We start from the raw sequence: 26,742 nt of genomic DNA, 5'->3' as shown, positions 1-26,742 counted from the left end.
ATTTGTGTAAGTTGATAGCACAATGGCTTTCTTTCTGTTCTTGAGGCCCACGTCCATTGCAGTTTGAATGACAGAACTAAACAGCACTGAATCAGACCCTTTGGTCCAACTTGTCCATGCCGACCAGATATTCTAAATAAATCTAGTTTCTTTTGTTAACACCTGGCCAATATCCCTCTTAAACCCTACTTATTCGCATACGTATCCAGATGCCTTTTAAATGTTGTAATTGTACCAGTCTCCACTGCTTCCTCTGGCAGCTCATTCCATACACGTGAAAATGTTGCCCCTTAGGTTTCTTTTAAATCTTTCTCCTCTCTCACCGAAAACCTATGCTCTTTAGTTTTGGCCTCCTCCACAAAAAGAACAACCTTGGCTATTAACATCATGATTTCATAAACCTCTATATGGTCACCTTTTATCCTCTGACCCTTCAGGGAAAACAATCCCGGTGTATTCAGCCTCTCCCTATTGCTCAAACCCTCCAACCCTGGCAACATCCTTGTAAATCTTTTCTGAAACCTTTCAAGTTTCACAACATCCTTCCTACAGGAGGGAGACCAGAACTGCAAGCAATAATCCAGAAGTGGCCTAACCAATGTCTTGTCAGCTACTAGATGATTTCCCAACTCCTATGCTCACCAATACCCCCAGAGTGGTCAATAAAGGCAAGCATACCAAACACCACCTTTGTTGTCCTATATACCTGCAAATCTACTTTCAAAGAATCATGAATTTGCACTCCAAGGTCTCTTTTTTTTTTCAGCAACACTCCCCTGGACCTTACCATTTAAGTGTGTAAGTCCTGCTTTGATTTGCCTTTCCAAAATACCGCACCTCATATTTATCTAAATTAAAGGCCATCTGCCACTCCTTGACGCATTGGCCCATCTAACCCAAGGTCCCATTGTAATCTGAGGAAGCCTTCTTTGCTGTCCACTACGCTTCCAAATTTGGTGTCATACGTCCTATATTCCAGTCCAAATTATTTATATGGATGATGAAAAGCAGTGAATCCAGCACTGATCCTTGTAGCAGTTTGGTCACAGGCCTTCAGTCTGAAAAGAGGCCCTCCACCACCACCACCACCACCACCACCTGTCTTCTACCTTCGAGCCAGTTCTATATTCAAATGGCTGGTATCAGTCTGTATCTAAGTAGATTGCTTAATCAGCTACCCTCCAGATACCCAACTCTATGCTTTTTTTGAATGAAATAGGTGACAGAATAATTTTTTTTAGAAGAACTGTATTGCTAACACTTCCTGGGAGACTTGGAAACAAGTAACCATCATAAATTTTTTTGCTGTTGTCCTTGGGTGTGAGCATTTTGCAAGTTCATCCCAACAGTATAATCTGCGGCCCCCTCTCGCACCCAAGCCTGATTGCGTAGAACACAGAACAGGTCACTCTCTTTGTTCCTCCATTTTACCCTAAAGTTAAGTGTGCCAGAGCATATTATTCTTTATGAAATTTTGTTTTCATAGCAAATGCCTGCAGTAAGACCTCAAACAATAATCCAGAAGAAAATTAACAACTGCTTGAACAAGCATGTATTAGTAAAGGTGACAAAGGTTTGTACAGGACAAAAATTGTTTGATTAACTTGGTTGAGTTTTCTGCTAAGGTAACAAAGATTAGATGTTAATGTGAGTGTATGGGGTTTAAAAATACATTTGGTAAAGCACCTTTTAGATTTTGTGTCAGACTTGAAGCTCAATGTGAGCATGTGGCTGCGTGGATGCTAAATTGTTGATGGGATTTAAAAAGAAACAGTTGCGACTTGATGTTTTCCAGACTGAAGCACGTATACTTTTTGGATGTATGTTGTTGAGTTGAATGAAGGGGGTAGAGCATAATTTGTAGATGGGACAACTGTAAATTTTAATGAATACTGAGGAAGAGGAAATTACTAATCAATCTGTCACTCACTGAAGATACTGGTTTTTCTACTTATGTTTCCTCTTTTCATAGCTTTGAACATCTACCTGGCAGCAGTCCCATAACTGATGCTATTATGTGAAAACCTGAGAACTTAAGGGGTTTCAGTAAACATTGACTGACTGAAAAACACTGCTGTAATGTGTAACTTTGTATCAAGAGTTTGAGTTGTTTTTGTGGGGGTGGGGGGGGGGCACGAAGAATGACCATTTGCAAAGTTTGATTTTGATATTCCATAATAAAGGTAAAGTGCTGGAGAAACTCAGCAGATCTAGCAGCAGCTCTGGAAGGAAAAGGAGTTAACATTTGGAATCCAATGACTGCGTTTTAGGGAACTTGCTGAACTCTTAAGTTAGACCCTAAAGGTGCTTGTACTGTAAATACTATGTATAAAATAAAGTGGATTGCACTTCCAAAGAGTAGCCATAGGCCTGTTGGGTTGATTGGGTGCCTCTGTAGTCTATGATTTCTGTGATGACTCTAATTTCTATTTTGCATTGGCAAAAGCAGATGCCAATTATGTTCTCCTGTGAGTGAAAAATAGTGGAAGCAAAATCTATCTTGTTCTTGTGTATCTTAGTTGCTTGCCATGTAGCAGCAGAGGAGACCAATGTGCAAGTTAGCCCACTTGCTTATTTGGGAAGAATAGTGGTTGGTGGAGAGAGGTTTACTAAAGAAGTATACATAAATTCTTCAATTGAACTAAATATATTCCTCTCAAAGGTTTGTATTCCACCTGGGGATTTCTTTAGCTTCCTCAACTGCAAGGTAGTACTTTGGCCAGGCAAGAAATGAAACATTAATGAGGAATAATTGTTGCATCGGATTTTCAGAGAATATTGAAGGGTATACTTGAGACTGTGCAGAACATGACAATATTGGAGCTGGATGTTATCCTAGACTTGGACATTTTGCACTCAAACCTTTTGATTCAAATCCCAATCATAATGATGAAGTGTCAATCTGACATGAAATGAGTTTGAGTAGTCTTATTCCAGTTCCTTGTGCGAGAAACAGAACTCACTCACAAATCAATCAGCCTGAGACAAAGCCTTGGAAACAAGAATAATTTATTACAGTCTTGCAAGTACTGGATGCCTCTGCAATCAAGCAGAAATGCACAGGAAAACCGAGCCTGTTGGCATTCTTATTTAAGACTCCCTTTTCCCATCCTATCATAAGCCAATTACCTCACTTGTTAGTTATTTTCTTATCTGGCCATCCTGCTGTCCTTGTCTGCATTCTTTGTTCCTTATTTGTTACAGCTTGTTCTTTTATCCAATTTCTCTTATCATACTATAAGCTTTATTGTGAAATGCTCTTGCTGCTGCTTTTTGTGGTCAGCTACAACCCTTTAAAGTTATTTCCTAGTTTAAAACTATTTCCTACCTTAAAACTTAAACCACCCCCCCACCTGCAAAAACATTTCTAATCCCCCACACTTGTGAGTGTATGCTTAAAGTGTAAACAGTCACTTAATTGTTATTAACTTGGTAGAAATGCATAGCTGTCCTGGGAAGTTGCAAGTCTGGTGAGGAGAACTATTGTTCAATCACTGGGTCAGGTTAAATGGCAGAAGATGCTTTTTTGTATCATTTGATTTTTAAGCAGAGAAAGAAACACAACTTTTAATGCATTTCTAAAAATGCATTTTAATGCATTTCTGAAGCTATGTTAAATCTGCACAGTGATGAATTTCTCACATCCTGTTAATCCTAGATATTTGTTTACTCTTTTCGGCATTCTTATGTAACTGTGGAGTTCTTTGCTGCCATCTACTGGAGAGATGATACCTTCTGCGCAATTTCTTGTCAGGGAACCTCTATAAACTACAGCAGCAAAGCTGTCAAGTCATGTTATTTGTGTCTTATGCTTTGAGTAGAAGCATTTATACCCACATTTGATTTTAAATTGACTTTTTTTCTTCTGATTATAAATTATTCCTGCTTTGTTCCTTTAAAAAAAATCTAAAATGAAGGCTGAAATTTGACCAACAGTTCATTTTGGCTTCTTAGATTCTGCTCTTCTGAGGCAACTTGGAATAGTTTCTTTTAGGAATACAATAGTAATTGCAGATAGTCATTATTTATTAGTTATTAGCAGTTAGTGTAGCTAATACTTTTCATCAGAAACTCTGCAGGTTTGGCTACACTGCAGTGTTTGGCTACACTGACTTGAAATATCAAAGATGTGAATAGAAGAAACTTATCCAAACATTTTCTGCTGCAGCCAATTGCCATGAGCATATTAATCAACAGATTTATCAAGGGGCCGCTGGTCACACCTTATCTCTTGAACGGCAGAATGATTAATCCACTAACAGTGAGAGACAACCTTAATATACAGATGATGGACTACTCCTTGGGTACTCTAAACATTTTTACTTGTCCCATTTTGCCTCTTTCCATGTGTGCCTCCAGTTTTCTGTAATATTTTGTTAGTGATAACATTGTTTTGAATGGACATTTTTAGACTTGGCACCTTGTGTTGTGTTGGAACATTTCTTTTAGCTAGTTGTGTACAATGCTGCTGGTTTTTGCTTCGGTGTGACTGACTGACTTGCATGTAAATCAGTCAGCTTCAAGCTTGATTGCTTCAATGTGCCTTAGTATTTTCTACTTTAAGGTAGAGCAGAAAATGATGCAGCTCTTGTTTCTTTTGCTTAAAAATTATTACATTTTAGTTTGGTTTTTAACTTGCCTTGTGCAGAATATGCATTGAGTTGCTGATATCTGCCACTTTGCTGGTCTCTTGTTGAAGGACCTTGCCACAATCTCTCGGATAGAGAATTCCAACGATTGACGAACTTGTGAAGATGTTTCTCCTCATCTCAGACCTAAATGACCTTGAAACTCAGCCCTGGTATTTTAGATTCTACTGCTAAAGGCAGTTCCTTTTTTATTTTTAAATCTAGCCTGTCGAGCACCTTCAAAATCTTGTCATCAGAGAGATCATTCCTCGTTCTTGTAAGCAAGAGAGTTTATGTCCAATTTTTCCAAATTTTCATAATACCACCCCCTGTCACCCAAGAGCTAATATAATAAACCTATGCCTTATCAAATCCATGGGAGGTGTACTCCTAAATATAGAGATCAAATCTACATGGAGGTAGTCAATTGTAGTACCTGTCAAGGCCCTGTACAGTTGTACAAAAATTTCTTTTTTCTTGTATTCTAATTGCATCGCAGTAAAATCCATTATCATAATGACACGGAGTTGGGCTATTCAGCCCATTGAATCTGATGGCTCTCAGCAGAACAATCCATCAGTCCCTTTCACCTGCTTTATACCTGCAGTCTTGCAAGTTCATCTGATTCCCTTTTGAAATCATTCATCACCTCTTCCGGTACCCTCGTATGCAGGAAGTTCCACATTATTGTCACTTGCTGTATTTTGAAAGAGGTTCTTCCTCACATACCCCTGCATCCCTTGCCCTGCTGTAATAAGATCCTATACAGGAGGAAAACAAATTGGAACACATGGAATAGGCATTGGACCAGTCTTTGAGGTACCTTGTTCAGTAGATGGCATATGACCTGCTATGGACCAGCCCGGACCCGCCCAAAACATTTCAAGTAGCCCAGACTCTAACTTTGCTCATTGTTTTAAGCCGGTGTAAAGTGGATATTCCAGGAGTGATGCAGTAGGCCTGACCACTTAGTTTTAAACAAAATAGAATTCATTTACAAGATTACTGAATGAACCACAAAACAGAATATAGAGTGACTTAACCTATCCAAAAACCCAACAGATCATCCCAACTTAATGATGGTGTTCCAAGTACTGGCAACAATCCCCATAAACACCCCTTGGCATTAAAGGTAAAATCAAACACAAGCTCTTACAGGAGAGAAGTCAGAGAGAGAGAGAGATAGAGGGTCCGCATGGACCTGCTTCTCTTGGGTCCAGCAGCTTCACAACCTGACTGACTGTTTTCAGTGAATAGCCAGACTGCCAAAAACCAAACAAACCAGAGAAAAGCTGAGTTGGGAGAACTGATCACTCCCTTTCATTCATCACATTTTGTTTTAAACTTTGAAATCCTTTTGCCTGAGACCGCATCTATTTTATAAAATCAAACTGGCCATAAAATCCTTCAAACTTAGACTTTTTTGACCTCTGTCCTTTTACGAACTCTCGGGGGGGGGGGGGGAAGCCCAAGGACAACGTTACCTTGTTAAAGGAGCAGTATCATCACAGACCAATAGTTTCAAAGTAACCCTCAGACTTCAATGTAGAGGCAGGTAGTATGCAGTTGCAGGTGTTGCATTGAGACTTGGTGAGACAAGACAAAATGAATAATTATAAATACTTGGTTTAGATTTATATAACATTAAAAATAATGTTTAATTTCTCTGGGGTGGATCCTGAGTTGCCCTTGAATTCAAACTGATCTTACGCTGTCAGACTGCAAAGTCCAGATCACAAGGTGGAGAGTAATTCTTTTTCATATTTTAGCAATGGTGACATAATGCTGCCAACAGACCAATGGTCAATCTTTGATTTAGTAACTGATTCAGAAGACCTAGGTCTTTACTTATATTAGAATTATTTTTTTCAAGTCTGTAGTTTCTTGCCTTTTTGACTGAGATTGAGAGCTGCTTCTTGATTGCAAGCCTCTTTACTGATCTGAGTGCATCACCAAATGCTACTGGACCAAACTGAAGGCTGTCATTTAGGCAGTTTTTCCTTAACTCAAGATTCTTAATCCTGCTGTCTCTGCTGAAACATCCGCCTCACTGGTCCAAACAGTAAAATGCATTTTTTTTGAACCTGGAGTGTCCACTTCACCATTCCACTTAATTGCCAAGTTGCATAAAAGAAAAGACTTAGAACTTTTTGCAGTCCAAAAGGGAAAAATATGTGGTTCCCTCACAATATTAAGTACATTTCTTTTGATTGAAAACGAGTTCCTTGTGCCATGGTGCGGTAACTTACAATGTGGGTGTTAAGCTCATATAATGTTGAGAGGAAGCATTATTATGATAATTGCTAGCAGATTTTAATTGTTTGCTTTCATAACACCTAAATTTAGTCATGTCTTGTTACTACTGATCTCATTTCAAAATATGAATAATTGATTATTTGGCTAATGAGAAAAGGAAGGTTAAATGCCAGATGGTGAATATTCTGTGAAGTATTGTTCTAAGTTTGATTAATATGACAAGGAACTGGAAGCTTATTCAGAAATATTTGTGTCAAATCACGTTTCAAAAAAAAGAATTGTATGCATTCTCCTTGGCTGAATGCTAGTAATGTATGAATTAGTACTGAGCGATGGAGGGACTGAAAAAATTGTTTATTTTTAAAAGTTATCTGTTCCGGAAAATACTACATTGTGGAACTTGGCAACATACATCGGAAAGTAGCAGCTTTTTGACTTTTCATCGTTGATGTCCCTTGTGATTAATACCTCGTAGCTTAATTTTCAATATTTGGCAAACCCTGTAATACAGTACTTTGACTTTCAAGTTAATTTGACGACTGTATGTTCTGATATTGGAATAATTTCAGAAAGGTAGTAAATGTAAGCTGAGCTTAATTTGGTTGCAACTGCTGACACTGCTGAGTTGGTTCTTAGTGTGCACGTGCAAAATGTACAGCCATATAATTTATAGCTCCCTTATGCACTGCTATAGTTATGAGGATTATAAGATTGTTTTGGGGCTGTGCTTCTAATTTGAAGTAAAATGACAAGGAATGTTGTGCGCGGCATGGTGGCACAGTGGCACAGTGGTTAGCACTGCTGCCTCACAGCGCCAGAGATCTGGGTTCAATTCTTGCCTCTGGTGACTGACTGTGTGGAGTTTGCACATTCTCCCCATGTCTGCGTGGGTTTCCTCTGGGTGCTCCGGTTTCCTCCCACAGTCCAAAGATGTTCAGGTTAGGTGAATTGGCCATGCTAAATTGCCCGTAGTGTTAGGTAAGGGGTAAATGTAGGGGTATGGGTGGGTTGCGCTTCGGCGGGTCGGTGTGGACTTTTTGGGCTGAAGGGCCTGTTTCCACACTGTAAGTAATCTAATCTAATGAAGAAAGGTCCTTTTGTGCAATGTGGGCGTTGCTGAGTGAGGTAATATTTATTGTCTATCTGTAGTTGAGGTGGTGAGCTGCCATCTTGAAGTGCGACAAGTCATGTGGTGTAGGGATGCCCAAACTACTGTTAGAGAGGAAGCTCCAGGATTTTGCTCCAGCGAAGGACTGAAAATACATTTCTAAGTCAAGATGGTGTGTGATCTGGAGGGGAATTTGCAGGCAGCAGTGCTCCCATGCATCTTCTGACCGTAAAAAATCTAGGTACTAGAGGTCATCTGTTTGGAAGATGCTGTCTGAGAAAACAGAAAAAGTTGCTGCAGTGCAAATTGTACATAGTAGACTGTTGTCACTGTATGGTGGTGATGGAGGGAGAGTTTATTGAAGGCTGTGGATGTAGTGCCAATTGAGTGGGCTACTTTGACCTGAATTGTGCCAAGCTGCTTGCGTGTTTTTGAATCTTCACTCATCTAAGCAAGCAGGGAGTAATTTATCACATTCCTGACATGCCTTGTGATGGCCATTTGAAAGGTAAATTCCTCTCCACGATGTTTGACTGTTCCAGTTCAGTTTCTGGTCATTGGTGATACACAGAATGACATAGGGAATTCGGCAGTGGCTATACCACTCAGTGTCTAGGAAAGATTATTAATTTTATTTTTTGAGATGGTCATTTTTGCCACCTATGACAGGAGATATTACTTGTCAGGTGGCATGGTGGCTCAGTGGTTAGCATTGCTGCCTTACAGCACCAGGGACCCACATTCGATTCCAGCCGCAGGCAACTGTGCAAGCTCCACACAGATGGGGAGAATGTATATGTCTGCATGGGTTTCCTCCAGTTTCGTCCCACAATCCAAAGATGTGCAAGTTAGGTGAATTGGACATGCTAAATTGCCCATAGTGTTCAGGGATGTATATGTTAGATGCATTAGTGAGGGGGTAAATGTAGTGGAATGGGGAATGGGTTTGGGTGGGATACTCTTCAGCCCCATAAGTCCACACCGACTCACCAAAGAGCCTGTTTCCAAACAGTAGGGATTCTAATTCTGTCGGCATTCTATTCTAATTGTTGTTCCGTACTTACTTTAATATTCGGGTTCTGGACTGCTTTAGCATTTGAGGAGCTGAGAATGTTGCTGAACGTTGTACAGTCATCAGTGAACATGCCTATCCCTGAATCTCTATGAAGGGAAGGCTATTGATGAAGTAGTTAAAGAAGGTTGGGGCCTTGCATCTCTCCGATCTGAAGTCTATCTGACTATAGGTCTGGGTAATTAGGCTGTTGAAGTTTCAAGAGGCTGTTTTGCCAGGAAGAGGGTGGTATGTGTTCACACTTGGAAACAATGGCAATAGCAACAGTGTCTACGTTTACTGTGGTGCAACTGTTAGTCTGCAAAGTCCCAGGAGTGTGTTGAGCATGTTAGGTTGTAAACAGTCAAATTGTCCATTTAATTCCAAGATAGAACTTGTAATGGCGATTGGCTTTGAGAGGGTAAGGATTTCAAAACTATTTTGTCTGTGCTAGAGTATTCCAATCTGTTAGGATTGGGAAGAGGGGGAGCACCCAGAAGCTGAGAGAATTTTTTTCCCTCCAAGCTGGTGCATGAATTGACAAATCAATTCTGGACCATTTGAAATGAGTCTGGAAGATTTACCAACTCTTGCATGAAGAAAAATCTCCAGGAAGAGCCATCAGTGTAAAAGACAATTGTCTAATTATCCTCTGCTGTTTTATAGTGCTCTGTAGAGAATGCCCAGATGGACAACTCCGTTTTGTAAATGTTTTAGTGTTCAAAATTTTAGCGTTATTAACACAACTGGATGATAATTATTAAGAATTGTTGTAGACATTTTACTTTGCCACATGTAACAAAATCTAGGTGGTTTTGGACATAACAGGAAAGCAGTGGACAACAAATTGTCAAGACAATGTGCCGGGTTATATGGGAAGAACGGGACAAATTGAAAATGTTCTTTCAAGTGCCTGGAGAGGCACAACAGCCTGAAATGCTTCTTTGTCTGTTGTGTAAGTACTGCACGTGAATTTAAAAGAAAATCCATATTTTGTGTGTATTTTGTAAATTTTGCTGTGTCAAAACCATCTGCAGTATGTTGGATAGATTTGGTGCCACTGGTCCCTCTTATTGATAAGTGTTAAGCTCATGGGGGTGGATAGCCACACGATGCCTTCAGCAGAAGTAAGACTATGTGATTAAATACTGAAGTGTTATTACACTTTATGTAGTATCTAGGTAAGTTCAACTGGTACATAGAAGTAGTGAACTCTCTAACTATGGGTTAGCTCCTCCCAAGGACAGTCCTGTATACCCTCATGGACAGAGCTTATCTTTGCAAGTCAATTCAACCTTTCTAGTCTTTATTTCCTTTCGGCAAAAACTGTTTCATAAATGGGGTAAACTGGAGCAAACAATGTGGAGATATGTATGATTTTAAGGTGCTAATGCAAATGACAGAGAATAGACACAATTGTCTGTTGATTTGAAAAACATTATTCCAATAACTTCACATTGGCAATTCAGTTTATTGAAATGACCCATCAGATCATGGAAAACCTTTATCCAGCAATCTCAAATGGTCCAGTGATGCAAATTGGCAACTGCACAAGCTACATGTCTTTGCCATTGAACAGTTTGTAAATTTTCATTAATTAGTTTGCAGAATATTTCCAGTTGGAATTTTGATCCCTAATGGAATTTTTCCACCCTCTCACTATTGGAACATATGCAATATTAAATCACATAGTAATGCCTGCATAAGCTGCCGATAAGTAAGGATGTGTGTATGGTATTCTTACCTTGTGTATTGGAATGGCTATGAAATCTATTCTAACTAGTGGATTTTTATTCAACATATTTGTTTTGTTGAATAGAAATCCAGCTGGATGTCCAATAAATATGTTGATTAACTCAAAGTGGCCAGAACTTGATAAGTGTTATGCTGTTTTTTTTCCAATTTTGAGGTGAAGGAACTTAACTTTCCCCTCTTGTTCCATCACCATATTTTATAATAGAGCATTTACCTTGTGAACATTTGGTCTTGCATACAGTATGAATTAGTGAAATATAAACGTCAACGTTTGCCAGAGTATGGAAGTTCCTGGTTTTAATTTTCAGCTGTACTATGTAAATGTCATTTTGTAATTGAGATTGCTCATTCATAGAATATGTAAGCGCGAGCATGGAAATATCCTTTTAACTTAACCAAGCCTAGAAAGACCACAAAGAAGCAGAACATAGAACTTTAGACTTTACAATGTAGAAGGAGGCCATTTGACTCATCGCATCTGCAATGGTTCCTGAAAGAGCTACCCATTCTCCAGCCCTAACTCCGTAGTCCTCTTAAATTCAGCATTTTTAAATAGACCTCCATCTCTCTTTTGAAACCTTGTTGAGAATTTGCCTCCACCACTCTCCCTGGCAGTACATTCCAAATCCTAATCACTCTGAGTAAAGAAGTTCTTCTAATCTCAGAGCTAGCTCTCTTGCTGACCAGTCTGGATATTGTGGCCCCTCCTTACTGACATATCAACAAGGGACACCAATTCTATCAGAATGGTTCATAACTTTGCTAGATTTTCAAAGTTATCTCCTAATCTTCTCTGGTCTGAGGGGAATAAACCCAATTTCTCTTATCTTTTCTTGTATCTAAAATCCCTCTTTCTTTGTATCGTTCTAGTGAATCATCTTTAAACTGTCTCCAGAGCTTTTTTTCCTTAAATGAGGTACTCAGAATTGAGCACAAAACTCCCAAATGTGGTCTGACCAATGATTTGTAGAAGTATAGCATCACTTTCTCTCTTTTTTTTGTATGCTATGCCTCTATTTATAAACTCAAGGATCCTATAAGCCACCTTAAAAATTGTTTCACCTTGTTTGGCAGCCTTCAGAGATTCATGAAATCCCTGTGCTCCTGTACTTCTCTCAAAGTTGCACCATTAAGCCTGTGTCGCCTCTGTTTGCTTTACTCTCATTTACTCACACTTCTCTGCATTGAAATTCATCTACTAGATGTCTGCTCATTTGGCTAGCTTCTCAATATCCCTCTGAAGTTGCTTAGTACTAACCTCTCCTAGGTTAGTATCATCTGCAAAATAAAAAAAAATTGCCCTCAACATCCATCCCTCTGTAGAGTCGCATCTAGTAAAAGTGTACAAGTTATTTACTCCTCATTGTGGTTTGTTAGCATTTCAACATGTGCATTGCCTTTTGCTTTTCTGTATTCATGTATTTGTCTTGGTTTTATTGTAAGGCACAGTTTGTAAAGGACTCAATCAAATTTCAAAATGATAAAAGCAAAAATTTTGTTTTCGGGATGCCTGCAAACCTCAGGTGATTGTGTCTGTGTAACCTTGAAGGGGTACTGTTTCTCTATACTAATGTTTTCATTGTTGTTATCTTTCCTTGGATTGAAACCTAATGATTAATGTGTTGGATCATTGGGGTATACCTTTTACATTCCCTCAATTGTCAAATTGATATTTATTAACAGGTATGTCTCCCAAATTCTGTATTTTCAGCATGGGATATTTTATGACCGAATTGTGAAATAACTTTTCAGTGAGCGTTTTGGAGAGCAAAATGAATATACAGGTTGAATTTTCATTTTATTGGAGACTTTGGTTCTCTTAGAGGATGCAGCAGGTGACTCAGAAATCATGTTAACTCTTTTAACTAGACTACTTTTTTTTGTTATTTGTATTTTTCTTCCATCATAATTTAATTGTTATCATGCTTTGCTTAAAGGGTTGTTGGTCAATTTCATGTTAAATTTCTTTCACACTATTTATGGCCATGTTTTAATAAATGTTGCATAAATGAGACTCACCATATTTAATCTCCATTCTTTTATTCTCCCCTTTGGAAACCTAATCAGGATTGAAACTTGTTTAATGAAGAGTCTAGATCAAAATGTGCACTGCAACTCTGTGTTACCCACTTAATCTGTGTAGTTTACAATTTGCTGGTTAGTGTTTAAGAAAATTATTTTCTTCCACTTTTATTCAGAAACTTTGCTTCGAAATTGTATGCTTATTTTTATTTAAAATCTCAAATGATTATCCAACTAGCCATTGAAAGAACAGAATGAGACCGAAAATTTCATCATCTCAATGATCTAACACACAAGCCTGAAATTGCTGAGCCTGAGGGTCCACTGTTTTATGATTGATCCATTAGCAAAGCTTAAGTTTGAATTCTGCTTATAATCAATTGTTTGCTGATAATCTTTTGCTGAGCTGTTTTAGCATTCATGGTATTGGCGTGCAGTATTCCTGCTTGCATTCTCTGTATTCATTTGTTGATTTTGCTACATTCTTTTTTTATTTTGCCATGCTGTTCAGCCTTTGGATGCAAGGAGATCAAAGGTTTGTGTTATGTTTGCAACAGCTTAGTTTGCAGAACATAAATAATGCGGTTTTCTTTTTCTTGTTCTGGTGACGTGTGATTAATGTGTGTTTTATTTTGTACAATATTAAATGTTGAAGTTTTATTGGTGAGATTATTGGATTACGCCTTTCAATAATTGTCCACACTATAACAGATTTTTCACTTATAAAACAGTGCAAGAAATTTATTAACATCTAATTGAGAAATTTGTTTAACATCAAATTGGTTCAGAGGAACTAATGTGCTGATAGGTCCTATGTTCATTAAATTCAGAATTTGAAATTTTAGGTGTAATCTAACATTGCACCCTTTTCTGTATCCCAAGAAAATACCACATTTGATAAGCAGTGGAACTTTGCATTCTTTATTAAAAACTGTATGCCCTGATACGTCAGAAAAAAATTTTAATCTTGAGACTCTTATTGAAAATCTTACTAAATTTACAGAATTGAACAAAAGCTGTATTCTTCGTTTTGAGAATTTTTTTGTGGCTTGGCAAATAACGTGCATATGCTGTCAAATATGGTACAAGGGGTTACATTATTTCAATTCCGCTGTGAGAATTCTATGTTTGTTTTTAAGTGTACATATTTGATCTTATAGCGCAATGACTTAAATATGCAGGATTTTCTAGTTGTTTTTGGAAAATAGAGTTTAAAACAATAATTAACACATTCACATTTGATCCAGCCACTTGCTGGATTTAGGTTCTGAAATAAGGGCGAAGTACTTGAGAAACTGAGTAGGTCTGGCAGCATCTGTGGGAGAGAAACAGTTAATATTTCAAATCCAAGATGACTTCTCGGCACTGAAACGTCATATACTAGACTCGGTATTAGCTCTATTTTATCTTTCCATAGATGGTGTCAGAGCTGCTGATTTTCTTCAGCAGTTTTGTTTTTATTTCACGTCTCCAGCACATGCAATACTGTGCTTTTATTTGATGGTTTAGGTTCTATATTGTTTGGTGTCAAGGGTTGGAAATCATTTTGATCTGTGTAAAATCTGAGGATTTTGCGAGCTTGACAATTTCAATGGTTGTATTCCTAACAAGTTTGCAAATCCTGTAGCTGTCTTTTGCTTGTTCAATAGGTCTGATATTTATTTTAAAATAAACCTACTAAACTTGACTACTGAATAATACAACAATTAGAGGTGATAAGTTTCTGTTGGAAAAAGGGAGAATTGACTTCAGTCCATTAGACCCTTGTAAATTATAGCTTCCATGAGTGGATTAAGTTGTCCTGCTGATAATTATGGGAAAAAGTTAACTAGCGTATTCTCTATTCAAGTTTCTTGCCTGTTGGGCCAGAAGGTTTTAATAGCATGTAGCCTTCAAAGAAGATAAATTTGCATTTGGAACCAAATTACGTTCTGAGTATAAGAATTGTAACTACCCTTGCCATTTAAAATAAGAAACATTATTTATGACATTTAACATGTGAAACTTGCCATTTAACACAGGTCAATGTTAAAACTGAATCCATTTTAACTGTAAAACTTTGATAACTTGGCAAGTGCAGGTATGGATCAAGATTTTAACGTTTAGATGATTTCAAGTTAATGATATAAACTGTATCCGCATGATGTATTGTTTGAGCATCTGTCTATTCTCCAGACAAATTGCTTTTCATGTTAAGATTGTGGAGTAGAGGCTGGAGGTGATGTATAATTTCCGCTCTGACTGGTAAGAATTATTCAAGTGTTCAAGACTTTCGGAATCCTCTTGTGGTACAAAAGTGCTATTAGTGATTTTGGCGTAGAAATATAAATAGTCTTGAAATAGATCAAAACTGATTAGTATTAAATTTTATTTTGTAGCTCAATCCATTCAATGTTTTAATAATTAATTATTTGCATGTGTTTTGAGCAATCTCTTTTTTTCTTTGCTTCTACAGCACCTGCAGTTGACCATCCAAGCATTGCAAGATGAACTTCGAACCCAGCGAGATCTTAATCATCTTCTTCAGCAGGAGAATGTTAACCGAGGTGCTGAGCATTATACCATTGAGCTCACTGAGGAGAACTTCCGTAGGTTACAGGCAGAACATGAGCGACAAGCAAAAGAGCTTTTTCTTCTGAGGAAGACTTTAGAAGAAATGGAGCTAAGGATTGAAACACAGAAACAGACTTTAAATGCAAGGGATGAATCAATTAAGAAGCTACTAGAAATGCTGCAGAGTAAAGGATTGCCATCCAAATCTATGGAGGAAGAACATGAAAGAAGTCGAAGAATATCTGAGGCAGAATCTCAAGTTAGTCATCTGGAAGTTCTGCTGGACCAGAAAGAGAAAGAAAATAATCATCTTAAAGAGGTATGCTTTATTTTTGAATAGTGTTGTTTTTCACCCTCTGTTTCTTCCTCTCCCATCGACCCCACCAGTCGCTACCCTTCCATTGATACTCATTTGTTTGGCTGAACTGGTCCTCGCCCTCAATTTCTTCTTTGAATCCTCCCGCTTCATCCAGAACAAAGGGATAACCATGGGCCCCACCGATGCCTGTCTCTTCGTCGGGTATGTGGAGGTTGAATGGTTCATCAACTTCACTAACTCATTTCACTCTGACCTTAAATTCACTGGGGCCATTGCGAACACCTCCCTTCCCTTTCTAGACCCCTCCATCTCCATTAAATGTGACTGACTCAACACCGACATCTACTCCTAACCCATCAACTCCCACACTATCTGGGTTACACGTCCTCCCACCCTATCTCCTGTAAAAATGCTATCCCTTATTCCCAATTCCTCTGCTACATCTGCTCCCAGGAGGACCAATTCCACCATAGAACACACCAGATGGCCGCCTCCTTCAAAGACTGCAATTTCCCCTCCCATGTGGTTGATGATGCCCTCCAGTGCATCCCTTCCACTTCCTGCACCTTCACCCTCAAACCCCAGCCCTTCAATTGCAACAAGGACACAGACCTCCCCCCCCCCCCCCCCCCCCCCCCCCCCCCCCCATACCTTCCACCCCAAAAACCTCCAGATACATCGCAATATCCTGCACCATTTCCACCACTTACAAATGGCCCCCACTACCAGGGACATATTTCCTTCCTCACCCCTATTTGTGTTCCGTAAAGACGATTCCCTCCGCGACTCCCTTTTTAGGTCCACCCTCCCCTCCCAGCCCCTTCCCCTGCCACACAAGAATTGCAAAACCTGTGCCCACCAACCCCCACCTCCATCCAAGGCACCAAAGTAGCCTTCCACATTCATCAGAGATTTACCTGTACTTCCACACACGTCATCTACTGTATCCGTAGCTCCCAATGTGGTTTCCTCTACATTGAGGAGACAGGATGCCTACTTGCGGAACATTTCGGAGAACATCTCCAAGATACATGCATGAAACAACCCCACCACCCTGTGGCCAGCGCTCCAACTCCCCCTCCCACTCCACCAAGGACATGCAGCTCCTGGGCCACCTCCTTCTATGCCAAACCCTTATCAACTGATGCCTGGAGGAAGGACATCTCATCATCCACCTCAGGACCCTCCAACCCCATGGGATCAATGTGGTTTTACCAGTTTCCTTATTTTCCCTTTCCCCATCTTATCCCAGATCCAGCCTTCCAACTCGGCACCACCCTCTTGACCTGTCTTACCTGTCCGACTTCCTTCCCACCTATCTGCTCCACCCTCTGCTCCAATATATTGCGTTTACCCCCTACTTCATCTCCCTGTCTCATTCCCTGCAACTCGTCCCCTTGGGTCGTCCCTCATTCCTGACGAAGAGCTTGTGCTCGAAACGTTGACTCTCCTGCTCCTCAAATGCTTCCTGACTGGCTATTCTCTTCCAGCACCATACTCTTCAATGTTTCATTTGAAGCCTTTCTGTCTTCATTTCTTGCTCAATCAAATGCTTCTGGTCATCCTCCTATAGGAAAAATTATTATTAAATTGAAAAGTGTGCAGAAATTATTTACAAAGGTGTTACTGGGATCAGTGAGTTTGAGTTACAAGGAGAGGCTGGATAGGCTGGGACCTTTTTCGCTGGACTGTAGGAGGATGATTGGTGACCTTGTAGACACAGAGGATGGTGCGTATGTGGAATGACTGCCCAAGGAAGTGGTAGATGCATCTACAGTTGTGATATTTAATCAACATTTTGTCAGGTACATGAGTACGAAAGTTGTAGAGGGATATGGACTAAACGCAGGCAAATGGGTTTAGGAAGACCGGTTGACATAGACAAGTTGGACCAACTGGTCTGTTTCCTTGCTGTATGACTGACTTTGTGGTTAAATCAGAATAATTCTGAAGCCATGTACTAAAGTCAGTTATTTTTGTGTTTACCAAAATAATTTTGATTATATTTGGCAAGGCTTGCAAAAGCAGAAGTTCTGGGAACTGGTTACAGCCCTGGGATAGAATCAGATTTTTCACCCGAGACCTGGAACGAAGATTTGTTTGTGACATGGAAATAATTTGGGCATTCACTCCTATTCCTGATAGGAACAGATGTGTATAAATATTGTCCTTAATTGAACAATGACTAGCATCCATACTGAGGGAGGGCACAGGATGGCAGTTTTGGACAAATTCAGTACATTTGGTTGTGCCATATGTGACTTGGCGATTCTGGACACTGATACCACGCCTGAAATAGGAAGAATTCAATTCCTCCTCATTAATATCCCCAAAAGAAAACAAAAGTTAATTGGTGGGGCCTCTGTTTGCATTTTGTGCAAATAATTTTTTATTTGTAACTTCTATTCCTGTATCTTCAGTAAATGCTTTGGGTAGTTAATGCAATGTAAATGTTGTTTAATGTAAAAGCAAATGGTATGGCATAGTGAAATGCTGACTAAAATGTTAAATTTGCAGAGGAGGTGCAAAATGGAGAGTAGGATTAGATAAAGCATCTGATAAAGTATCACTGAAATATTTTCAATCAAAATGCTGAAAGATTGGGGAGGTCCATGAAAAATATTGTGGATTACACAGAGACAATATTGTTCCAATATCATGGGTTGCCAAATGGTAAGTCACAACTTTTGCTGGTGTTATGGCTTGAGCAATTGAGGATGCAAGCTCTGAGGTAACAATGGCCACTATTGGAGTGGAAATCAGAAATTTACATCCTGGTAGCAGCTGAAAGGCCCTTTGAAATGAGTAGGATTTTTTGTTTGCATGTTGCCCTGGTTTTCCAATATCGGAAGGACCCAAAAAAAGGAAAAGTGTCTTAGTTGTTTATTTTCTGTCTCTGCTGTGTGGAGCTCCACCCCATTGAAGAACTTTCACTCATCTCTCCCTCCCTCTCTCTCCCTCCCTCTCTCTCCTTCTCTCTCTGTCTCTGTCTGTCTCTCTCTCTCTGTCTCTGTCTGTCTGTCTCTCTGTCTCTGTCTCTCTCTGTCTGTCTCTCTCTCTCTCTCTCTCTCTCTCTCTCTCTGTCTGATTGTCTCTGTCTGTCTCTCTCACTTTCTCTTTCTGCCAACCTCAGCCCATGTTTTCACTCTGTGCTGTGTGAATTGTTAAAATGGGTTACAGCAGCAAAAGGTATAAAATGCACTGTTATTGCACAATGATTTTGTTTTGTTTTAGAAACACATTATTTAAGGTAAGGCATTAGTGATTGTGTGTTTATAGGAGTCATTGCTGATGCTGAGGTAATGTTTTTAGGGGAGACGTGAAACTTTTAACAATCTGTTTCCATTGCTCTCCCATTCTAGGTCTCCATTTCCTTTCCATACCCTATAACTAATCATCAGTTCCACAATGTCTGCAGCTCTGCCCCTTAATCTGCTGTTTCATGCAAGATATTCCTTCACATCTATTTGCAGAAAAAGAATTGAAAATAATTTGGGGTGGGGCCAAGATATTCAAAGAAAATAAAATTCTCCCCTGGATTTTACTTGGAGTGTAACTTCAATTGGCAGCAATATTTGAGATTGGGATTCTTAATTAAATATGGTCTGCCCTGGCCAATCCCATTGTGCCTATGTGTAGGAGAGCGAGAAATTGAAATCCGTCATTTCAAAATATTTTGGAAATCTTCAACATTGCTATTGGGTTTAAGTAAAATCTTTCTAACTCACAATGATGTATATACCGCTTGCTGAATGCGCCTCAAATTTGTTTACAAACCTAAATCTGTGGATCATTTTGGTAAGTGACACACAAATCTGAACGAAATTATGATTGTTAATTTTCCGTACAGTGCAACCTGAAAGCCAGTTAGAGTGCGTGGATTATGTTGGAAGCCATAATTTGTAATTTGCCAAAATAGGTAGCACGATTATTTAGAGTTAATATGCTCTTGACCATTATTTTTGTGTTTTTTGAATACAACTGAAGGCTGTTGTAAAGGGAATCATTTTCAGGCCTGTATCCTTTTACATATGCTCTTTTCCTGAGTTTCTACCAATTCTCGTTTGGCACTTGAGAGTCTGGTTCAGTCGCATGCAGAGCATATATTCACTCGAACCTCTGTTATGAAAGTTTAAAGAATTCCAAATGGATGGCACACTTATTGTAATCCCATACATTTGGACTACTGCAGCCTTCATTTTTCAATTACTTTTGATGATTGATTCATGGTCCTGACCTACGGATGAATGTTCAAGCTTTAAACCGCAGACTGGTACTGATGCATGCTTTTGTAGTTAATTGGTTTGAGCAGTAAACAAATCTTGTACAGTTCCGCTTGGGAAGCCATTGTTGGAGTGCAATAGTTTTTTCCGACTTGTGTCAGGGCTTTTTGCATGCAAAGAATTATATTTACATGATATCAAGAAGGAATGGAAATACACAATCCAGTTCAAACTTAATGTCCTGGAAGTAATTTTTAATTAATTGAAGAGAGTGTGGGCATTGCTGACTCAGCCACCAAAGCCTATCTGAAGCTGCCCTGAAGGAGTTGGTGGAAAGAAGCTTTCTTGAACCGCTTGCAGTGCTTTAGTGTGTGACTGCACCCACAATAGTTTTGGGGAGGCAGATTGTCACCGAATGACAATGAAGGAACAGTTCATAAATTTCCACTTGTACTAATCAGAAGGATGATTCCACATGGCATCATCACCACCATAACTCTTACCTCCAGCACTCTTCCAGTGTATTTATAATATTGTCAGGTAGATGACAATATGTGTTGGCTTTTCAACTATAACTACAAAAGTGTGCATCAGTACCACCCTGTGGTTTAAAGCTTGAACATTCATTCGTAGCCAGGACCAATGAATCAGTCATCAAAAGTAATTGAAAAATGAAGGCTGCGGTGGTCCAAATTCACATAATAATTTTTCAACAAATGCACCGGTAGTCAAGTGTACGGGATTACAACAAATGCGCCATCTATTTGGAATTCTTCAAACTTTCATCACAGAGGTTCGAGGAAATATATGCTCTGCATGCTACTGAACCAGACTGTCAAGCGCCAAACTACAGTGGTTTGGAGGGGAACTTGTAGGTGGCAGTGCTCCCATGTATCTACTGCCTTTGTCCTCGTAGGTGATTGTAATCATGGGTTTGGAATGTGCTGTCAAATGAACCTTTGTGACAAAGCTGCAGTGCAATTGTAGATGATATACACTGCTGTCACTGAGAGGGCATTAAATGTTGAAGGTGGTAGATGGCAAACTAGTCTATAGGATCGTTTTATCCTTGATGGTGTCCAGCTTCTTGTATTGTTACAGCTGCACCCATCCAGCAAGTGAAGAGTACTCCATTACATTCCCAACTTGTGTTTTGTGGATCTGTCCTTGAGGCCATCATATTTATCTAGCTAGTCCAGTTCGGTTTCTGTCATTGGTAACCCCGAGGAAATTGTTAGTCAGAGTTCAGCGACGATCATTCTGTTGAACACCAAAAGTAGTTAGATTATTTCGTGTTGGTGGTCATTGCCTGGGAATTCTGTGACAGTAATGCTACTTGTTTCTTATCAGTGCAAGCCTGGACATTGTGCAACTTGTGTAATAGATATGGGCTGTTTCAGCATCTGAGGAGCTGCAAATGCCACAAAATACAAGCGATCATCCTCACTTCTGATCTTTTATGATGGAGGAAAGAGCATTAACGAAGCTAAACGTGGTTTGGCTTAGGATACAACAGGGGAACTTCTGCACTGATGTCCTGGTGTTGAGATGACTGACTTTCAACCATCTTCCTTTTGTGCTCGGTATGACTTCAACCAAATGGGGAGAGATGTATCTCTGGTTCTCATTGACTCCAATTTTCTCAGGCCCATTGATGTCACACTCTGACAAATTCTCCCTTGATATCAAAGCAGCCAATTTCATTTCAGCTCTGGAGTTCAGCTGTTTCACCCATGTTTGGACCAAAACTGTAAGGCTGGGAGCTGGTGAAAATCGAATTGAGCCCCAGTGAGCAGGTTCCTCCTTTTTGATTGCACTATCAATGACTCTTTCCATCACGAGCAAAATGATGGAGATTAGACTGGCAGGGTAATTGGGGAATTGACTGCTTTCCATGCACAGGATGTTGCTGGGCAATGTTCCACATTGGCATCTACCTGGCAATGTTATAAATATATTGGAAAAGTGCTGGGGGTAAGAGTTATGGTGGTGTTGATGCCACGTGTACTAATCAAAAGAACGTTTCCTTTTCCCCTTTTTGCTTTTTTTTCAAAAAACCTGATGTCGTAAGACTTCGTAGGATTTGGAGTCACTGTTGAAGACTCCCAAGGCAGCTCCTTCTTGACCATATCGTACTATAGCAGGACCCCTGAGATACTGATGTTTGTGACCTGGGGCATTGTTGACAAGATGAGAGAGAATTCTTGTCAGTTTTCAGTACACTGTGGGCTGACCCAATTTTGGTACGAGCCACCAGGTAAGGAGGACTTAGAGAGAGAATTATAGAGATGCACAGCACGGGAACAGACCCTGCGGTCAAACTCGTCCATGCCAAGATCTCCTAACCTAATCTAGTCAGATTTATCAGCATTTGGCCCATATCCCTCTAAACCCTTCCTATTGATATACCCATTCAGATGCCTTTTAAAAGCACCAGCCTCCACCACTTTCTCTGGCAGCTCATTCCACTGTCTGCGTGTGAAAAACTTGCCCCTTAGGTTCCTTTATAAAATTTTTTCCCCTCTCACCCTAAACCTATGCCCTCTTGTTCTAGACTTCCCCACCCTGTGGAAAAGACCTTGTCTATTTGCCCTATCCATGCCCCTCTTTTTATAAATCTGGTTAATAAGGTTACTCCTCAGCCTCTGACGCTCCAGGGTAAACAGCCCCAGTCTATTCAGCGCCTCCCTGTAGCTCAAATCCTCCAATCCTGGCAACATCCTTGGAAATCTTCTCTGAGCCCTTTCAAGTTCCACAATATCCTTCCAATAGGAAGGAGACCAGAATTGCACACAATATTCCAACAGTGGCCTAATCAATGACCTGTACAGCCGCAACATGACCTCCCGACTCTATACTTAATTCTCTGACCAATAAAGGAAAGCAAACCAAACACCTTCTTCACTATCCTATCTACCTGCGACTCCACTTTCAAGGAGCTATGAACCTGCACTCCAAGGTCTCTTTGTTCAGCAACACTCCCCAGGACCTTACCATTAAGTGTACAAGTCCTGCCCTGATTTCTTTTTCTAAAATGCTGCACCTCGCATTTATCTGAATTAATCTCCATCTGCCACTTCTCAGCCCATTGGCCCATCTGATCAAGATCCCGTTGTACTCTGAGGTAACCTCCTTCGCTATCCACTACACCTCCAATTCTGGTGTCATCTGCAAACTTACTAACTATACCTCTTATGCTCACATCCAAATCATTTAAATAAATGATGAAAAGCAGTGGACCCAGCACTGATCCTTGTGGCACTCCACTGGTCACAGGCCTCCGGTCTGAAAAACAACCCTCCACCACCACCATCCTTTGTTTCATACCTTTGAGCCAATTCTGTATCCAAACGGCTAGTTGTCCCTGTATTCTATATGATCTAATCTTGCTAACGAGTCTCCCATGGGGACCTTTGTCGAACACCTTACTGAAGTGTATATGGATTATGTCTATATGGATTATGTCCACTGCTCTGCCCTCATCAATCTTCTTCATTACTTCTTCAAAAGACTCGATCAAGTTAGTGAGACGTGATTTCCCAAGCACAAAGCCATGTTGACTATCCTTAATCAGTCCTTGCCTTTCCAAATACGTGTACATCCTGTCTCTCAGGATTCCCTCCAACAATTTACTCACCACCGATGTCAGGTTTAGCAGTCTATAGTTCCTTGGCTTTTCCTTATCACCTTTTGGAGAATAGTGGCATCATGTTAGCCAACCTCCATCATCTGTGACTATCGATGATACAAATATCTCAGCAATCACTTCCCTAGCTTCCCACAAAGTTCTAGGGTACATCTGTATGCGTTTTAAGATACCCTGCAACATGTCCTCTGTCATACTGACATTTTTCAAGATGTCAATAAGAATGTGTATAGGGTATGAGAAGGTAGGGAAAGAGTGAAGTTTTGAGTTTTGTGAAACAAGGTTCAGTTGAGTGTGACTTGGATCAGATAAGAACTTGCAGTTAACAATGGGCTGCTGGAGGCAAGGGTATTGGTTACCAAGGTGGAAAAGTATTTATTATGTAAAGCCATTTAACAAGATGAAGCAGCATTGAGTATGTAAAGTCAGTTAACAAAGGGAAAAGAATCCATTATGTGAAGCCAGTTAACAAGGTTAAAAAGACTCATTGTGTAACAGCAGATGGCTTAGTCTTTACTATTGACATTCATCGCTTTTAGCGGTCACCCAATCAATATGTATGTTGCCTTATCTGGATGCTCCTCCCTGCAAATGTTGATATAGTTCATAAAGAGTCTGATATTATCCCTGTCCCTCTCTGTCTGTGACCCTGTCCCTGTCTCTCTGTCTGTCTCTCTGTATTGGGGTCTTGGTGTCTCTGTGTCTCTCTCTCTCCAGGGCTTGGAATAAAGGAAGGTAAAGCTACTCTGTGTCTCTTGAGCATTTTACTTTGATTGAAGGGGGAATGGGATGACATCGCCATCTATATCCCCATATTCTATATCTTCCACATCCTTCTCCACAGTAAACACTGATGCAAAATACTCATTTAGTATCTCTTCCATCTGCTGCAGTTCTGCTCATAGGCTCCTTTGCTGATCTTTGAGGGGCCTTATTCACTCCCTAGATACCCTTTTGTCCTTCTTGTATTTAAGCAATCCTTTTGAATTTTCCTTAGCCCTATTTACCATCAACAGACTTAGGTTTGTCCTTAATTGCAGTGTGTAATTTGATGCCAGGTGGTCTATTTGGTTTCATTGTTTTGTTTAGACCTTATCATGATTGATACAGCTTGAATGGGTTACAAGGCTACTCAGAGGGTGGGTTAGAGTCAACCACATTGCTGCAACCCACAGGAGGTAAGGATGCTAGATTATTTGTCATAAACGGTGAACCTGATATTTTTCTTTTAGCAGCTAGAGAATTTAATATATTGGAGAAGCATATTAGAGATAGGATGAAGCTCTCTTTACAGACATGATGTTGCAGTTGGAGGAAAATGTTGCAAAATATGTACATGAAAATTGCCAGAATGGAGTCTCAGATTCTTGCAGATCTGTCTAAATCTTTGCCCTGAAGTATGCAAGAAAATTTGATGTTACAGATTTCAAAGAGAATATACCAGTTTGCTGATGGAAGCAATTTTACACTGTGATAAAAGAACACCATTTCATAATGTCTTGACAGACTTCCCACATTCCAGTAGTATACAATGTAAACAACAAATATTGAATATAGATTTGTCTGTACTGTAACATGGATTAGAGGTCCATGAATTTTGACCTATTCGCTAATGAAATAGTGAGCAAAGTTGGAGAGACCAGTATTCGCGAAGACCATTAACTATGAAGAGAGTTGATGCATCATTGTCCTGTTGTCTATGTTCAATGGTAAACCTACGTCATTGGTGATTTTTGCAGGAAAGGCCTTGCAAAACAGCAATCTTGAAAGATGTCATCCACATTCATCATGAGGAATGCTTTTGGAGCTTCCGACCAAGTGGGGGGGGGGTGGTGGAAAAATATTCTCTTTTGGGAGGTGTTCAGTCACACTTCTTTGATGTTTTTGCTGAAGTTAGATTTCAAAATAGTGATGGGGTGATTTCCTGTGGTCTAACCAGTGTTTTTCAACCATTGGATATCTCTCTAAACATGGCCTTTAGGAACAGCATGAGAGGGGAGAAAAAGAAAAATGACAGGATGATTTAAAGGAGAGAAGATATTTACTGAGGGAGGTAGTATATGGGCTTTGACATTAGCAATCCTAGTTTGTGGGTTGTAAAGACCTGGGATGAAATAAGAATGGATTGTGGGCTAAATCAGGAAAAGGACTGTTTTAAAATCGAGGATTGTGGAAGGTTTAATTTTTTAAAAATCCGTTAACCCGTTGCAAGTTGTTTACAATACTAATTTGTTCAAAAACTGGGTGAACTTGTTTTTAGTTGGCCCAGCTCTGAGGGAATTTGTATACAAAATGAGATTTAGTTTGCAACAAGTTTGCTTATTGGTTGTGGAGTTTTGACCAGTTGTGGATGCCAAATACCATCAGCCTGGTAACCTATCTGGCTCCTGGGTGTGAATAACACTGCAGGCAGCTGGTGTTTGTTTGTTTCTTCAGTTTTTAAAAAAAAATTCCTAAAGCTTGATCAAGGCGCATGGTGGTTCAGTGGTTAGCACTGCTGCCTTGCAGCAGCAGGAACCCAGGTTCGATTCCAACCTCTGACAACATTCTACCCGTGTCTGCGTGGGTTTCCTCCGGGTGCTCTGGTCTCCTCCCACACTCCAAAGATGTGCAGGTCAGGTGAATTGACCACGCTAAATTGCCCGTAGTGATAGGTGCATTGGTAGGGGAATGGATCTGGGTGGATTACTCTTCGGAGGGTCGGTGTGGGCTTGGTGGGCCGAAGGGCCTGTTTTCATACTGTAGGGAATCTAATTGTAAAAGAAAAGGTCAGTTTTGTTTCTCTGACAAGTTGATGTAAGTTGCTGCTTTTAACCAAGTATTGTCAGAGACTTAATCATTTTGTGAACCAGTCACTCTGTGGCTCTTGTGAAGAGGTGAGAGATCCTGAAGGAAAAAACTCAGAACTGAAAGACTTGGGACACATAAGGAAAACTAAGGGCTAGTGCTACTGAACTGTTTCTGTTTTTCTTCCGCCAACCAATACACCATGTATTCCTATGTATGATTTTGGGTGTAGGTGGTTTCAGAAAATGTCAGAGTTTTAACTCGTTATGATAAGTAACTATAACAGTTGATTTGTTTACTTGTCGTTCAAATCTATTTATTTGTATTAAATGGTAGTTCTTAAGTACATGAATCTGTGCCTATCTTTTATAGTAATCTGGTTTATTCACAGGCA

General features: G+C 39.8%; 1 protein-coding gene across 10 annotated transcripts in view; it reads left to right on the top strand.

Moving 5' to 3' along the window:
• LOC140483773 (ERC protein 2) overlaps positions 1-26,742 on the top strand; it is an 830,166-nt gene that overhangs the window by 82,004 nt on the left and 721,420 nt on the right. For 6 of the 10 annotated variants that reach the window (XM_072582316.1, XM_072582318.1, XM_072582312.1 and 3 more), the window contains exons 6-7: positions 13,332-13,355; positions 15,276-15,692. In XM_072582316.1, the coding sequence (XP_072438417.1) occupies positions 13,332-13,355; positions 15,276-15,692 (441 nt within the window). The remainder of the gene's footprint in view (positions 1-13,331; positions 13,356-15,275; positions 15,693-26,742) is intronic. The other 4 variants (XM_072582317.1, XM_072582315.1, XM_072582320.1 and 1 more) reach the window with 1 other exon arrangement.

The sequence above is a fragment of the Chiloscyllium punctatum genome, chromosome 12, assembly GCF_047496795.1.
Source record: "Chiloscyllium punctatum isolate Juve2018m chromosome 12, sChiPun1.3, whole genome shotgun sequence".
Lineage (NCBI taxonomy): Eukaryota > Metazoa > Chordata > Chondrichthyes > Orectolobiformes > Hemiscylliidae > Chiloscyllium > Chiloscyllium punctatum.
Note: the sequence above shows the minus strand (reverse complement) of the source record. Positions and strands in the feature narration are given on the sequence as shown.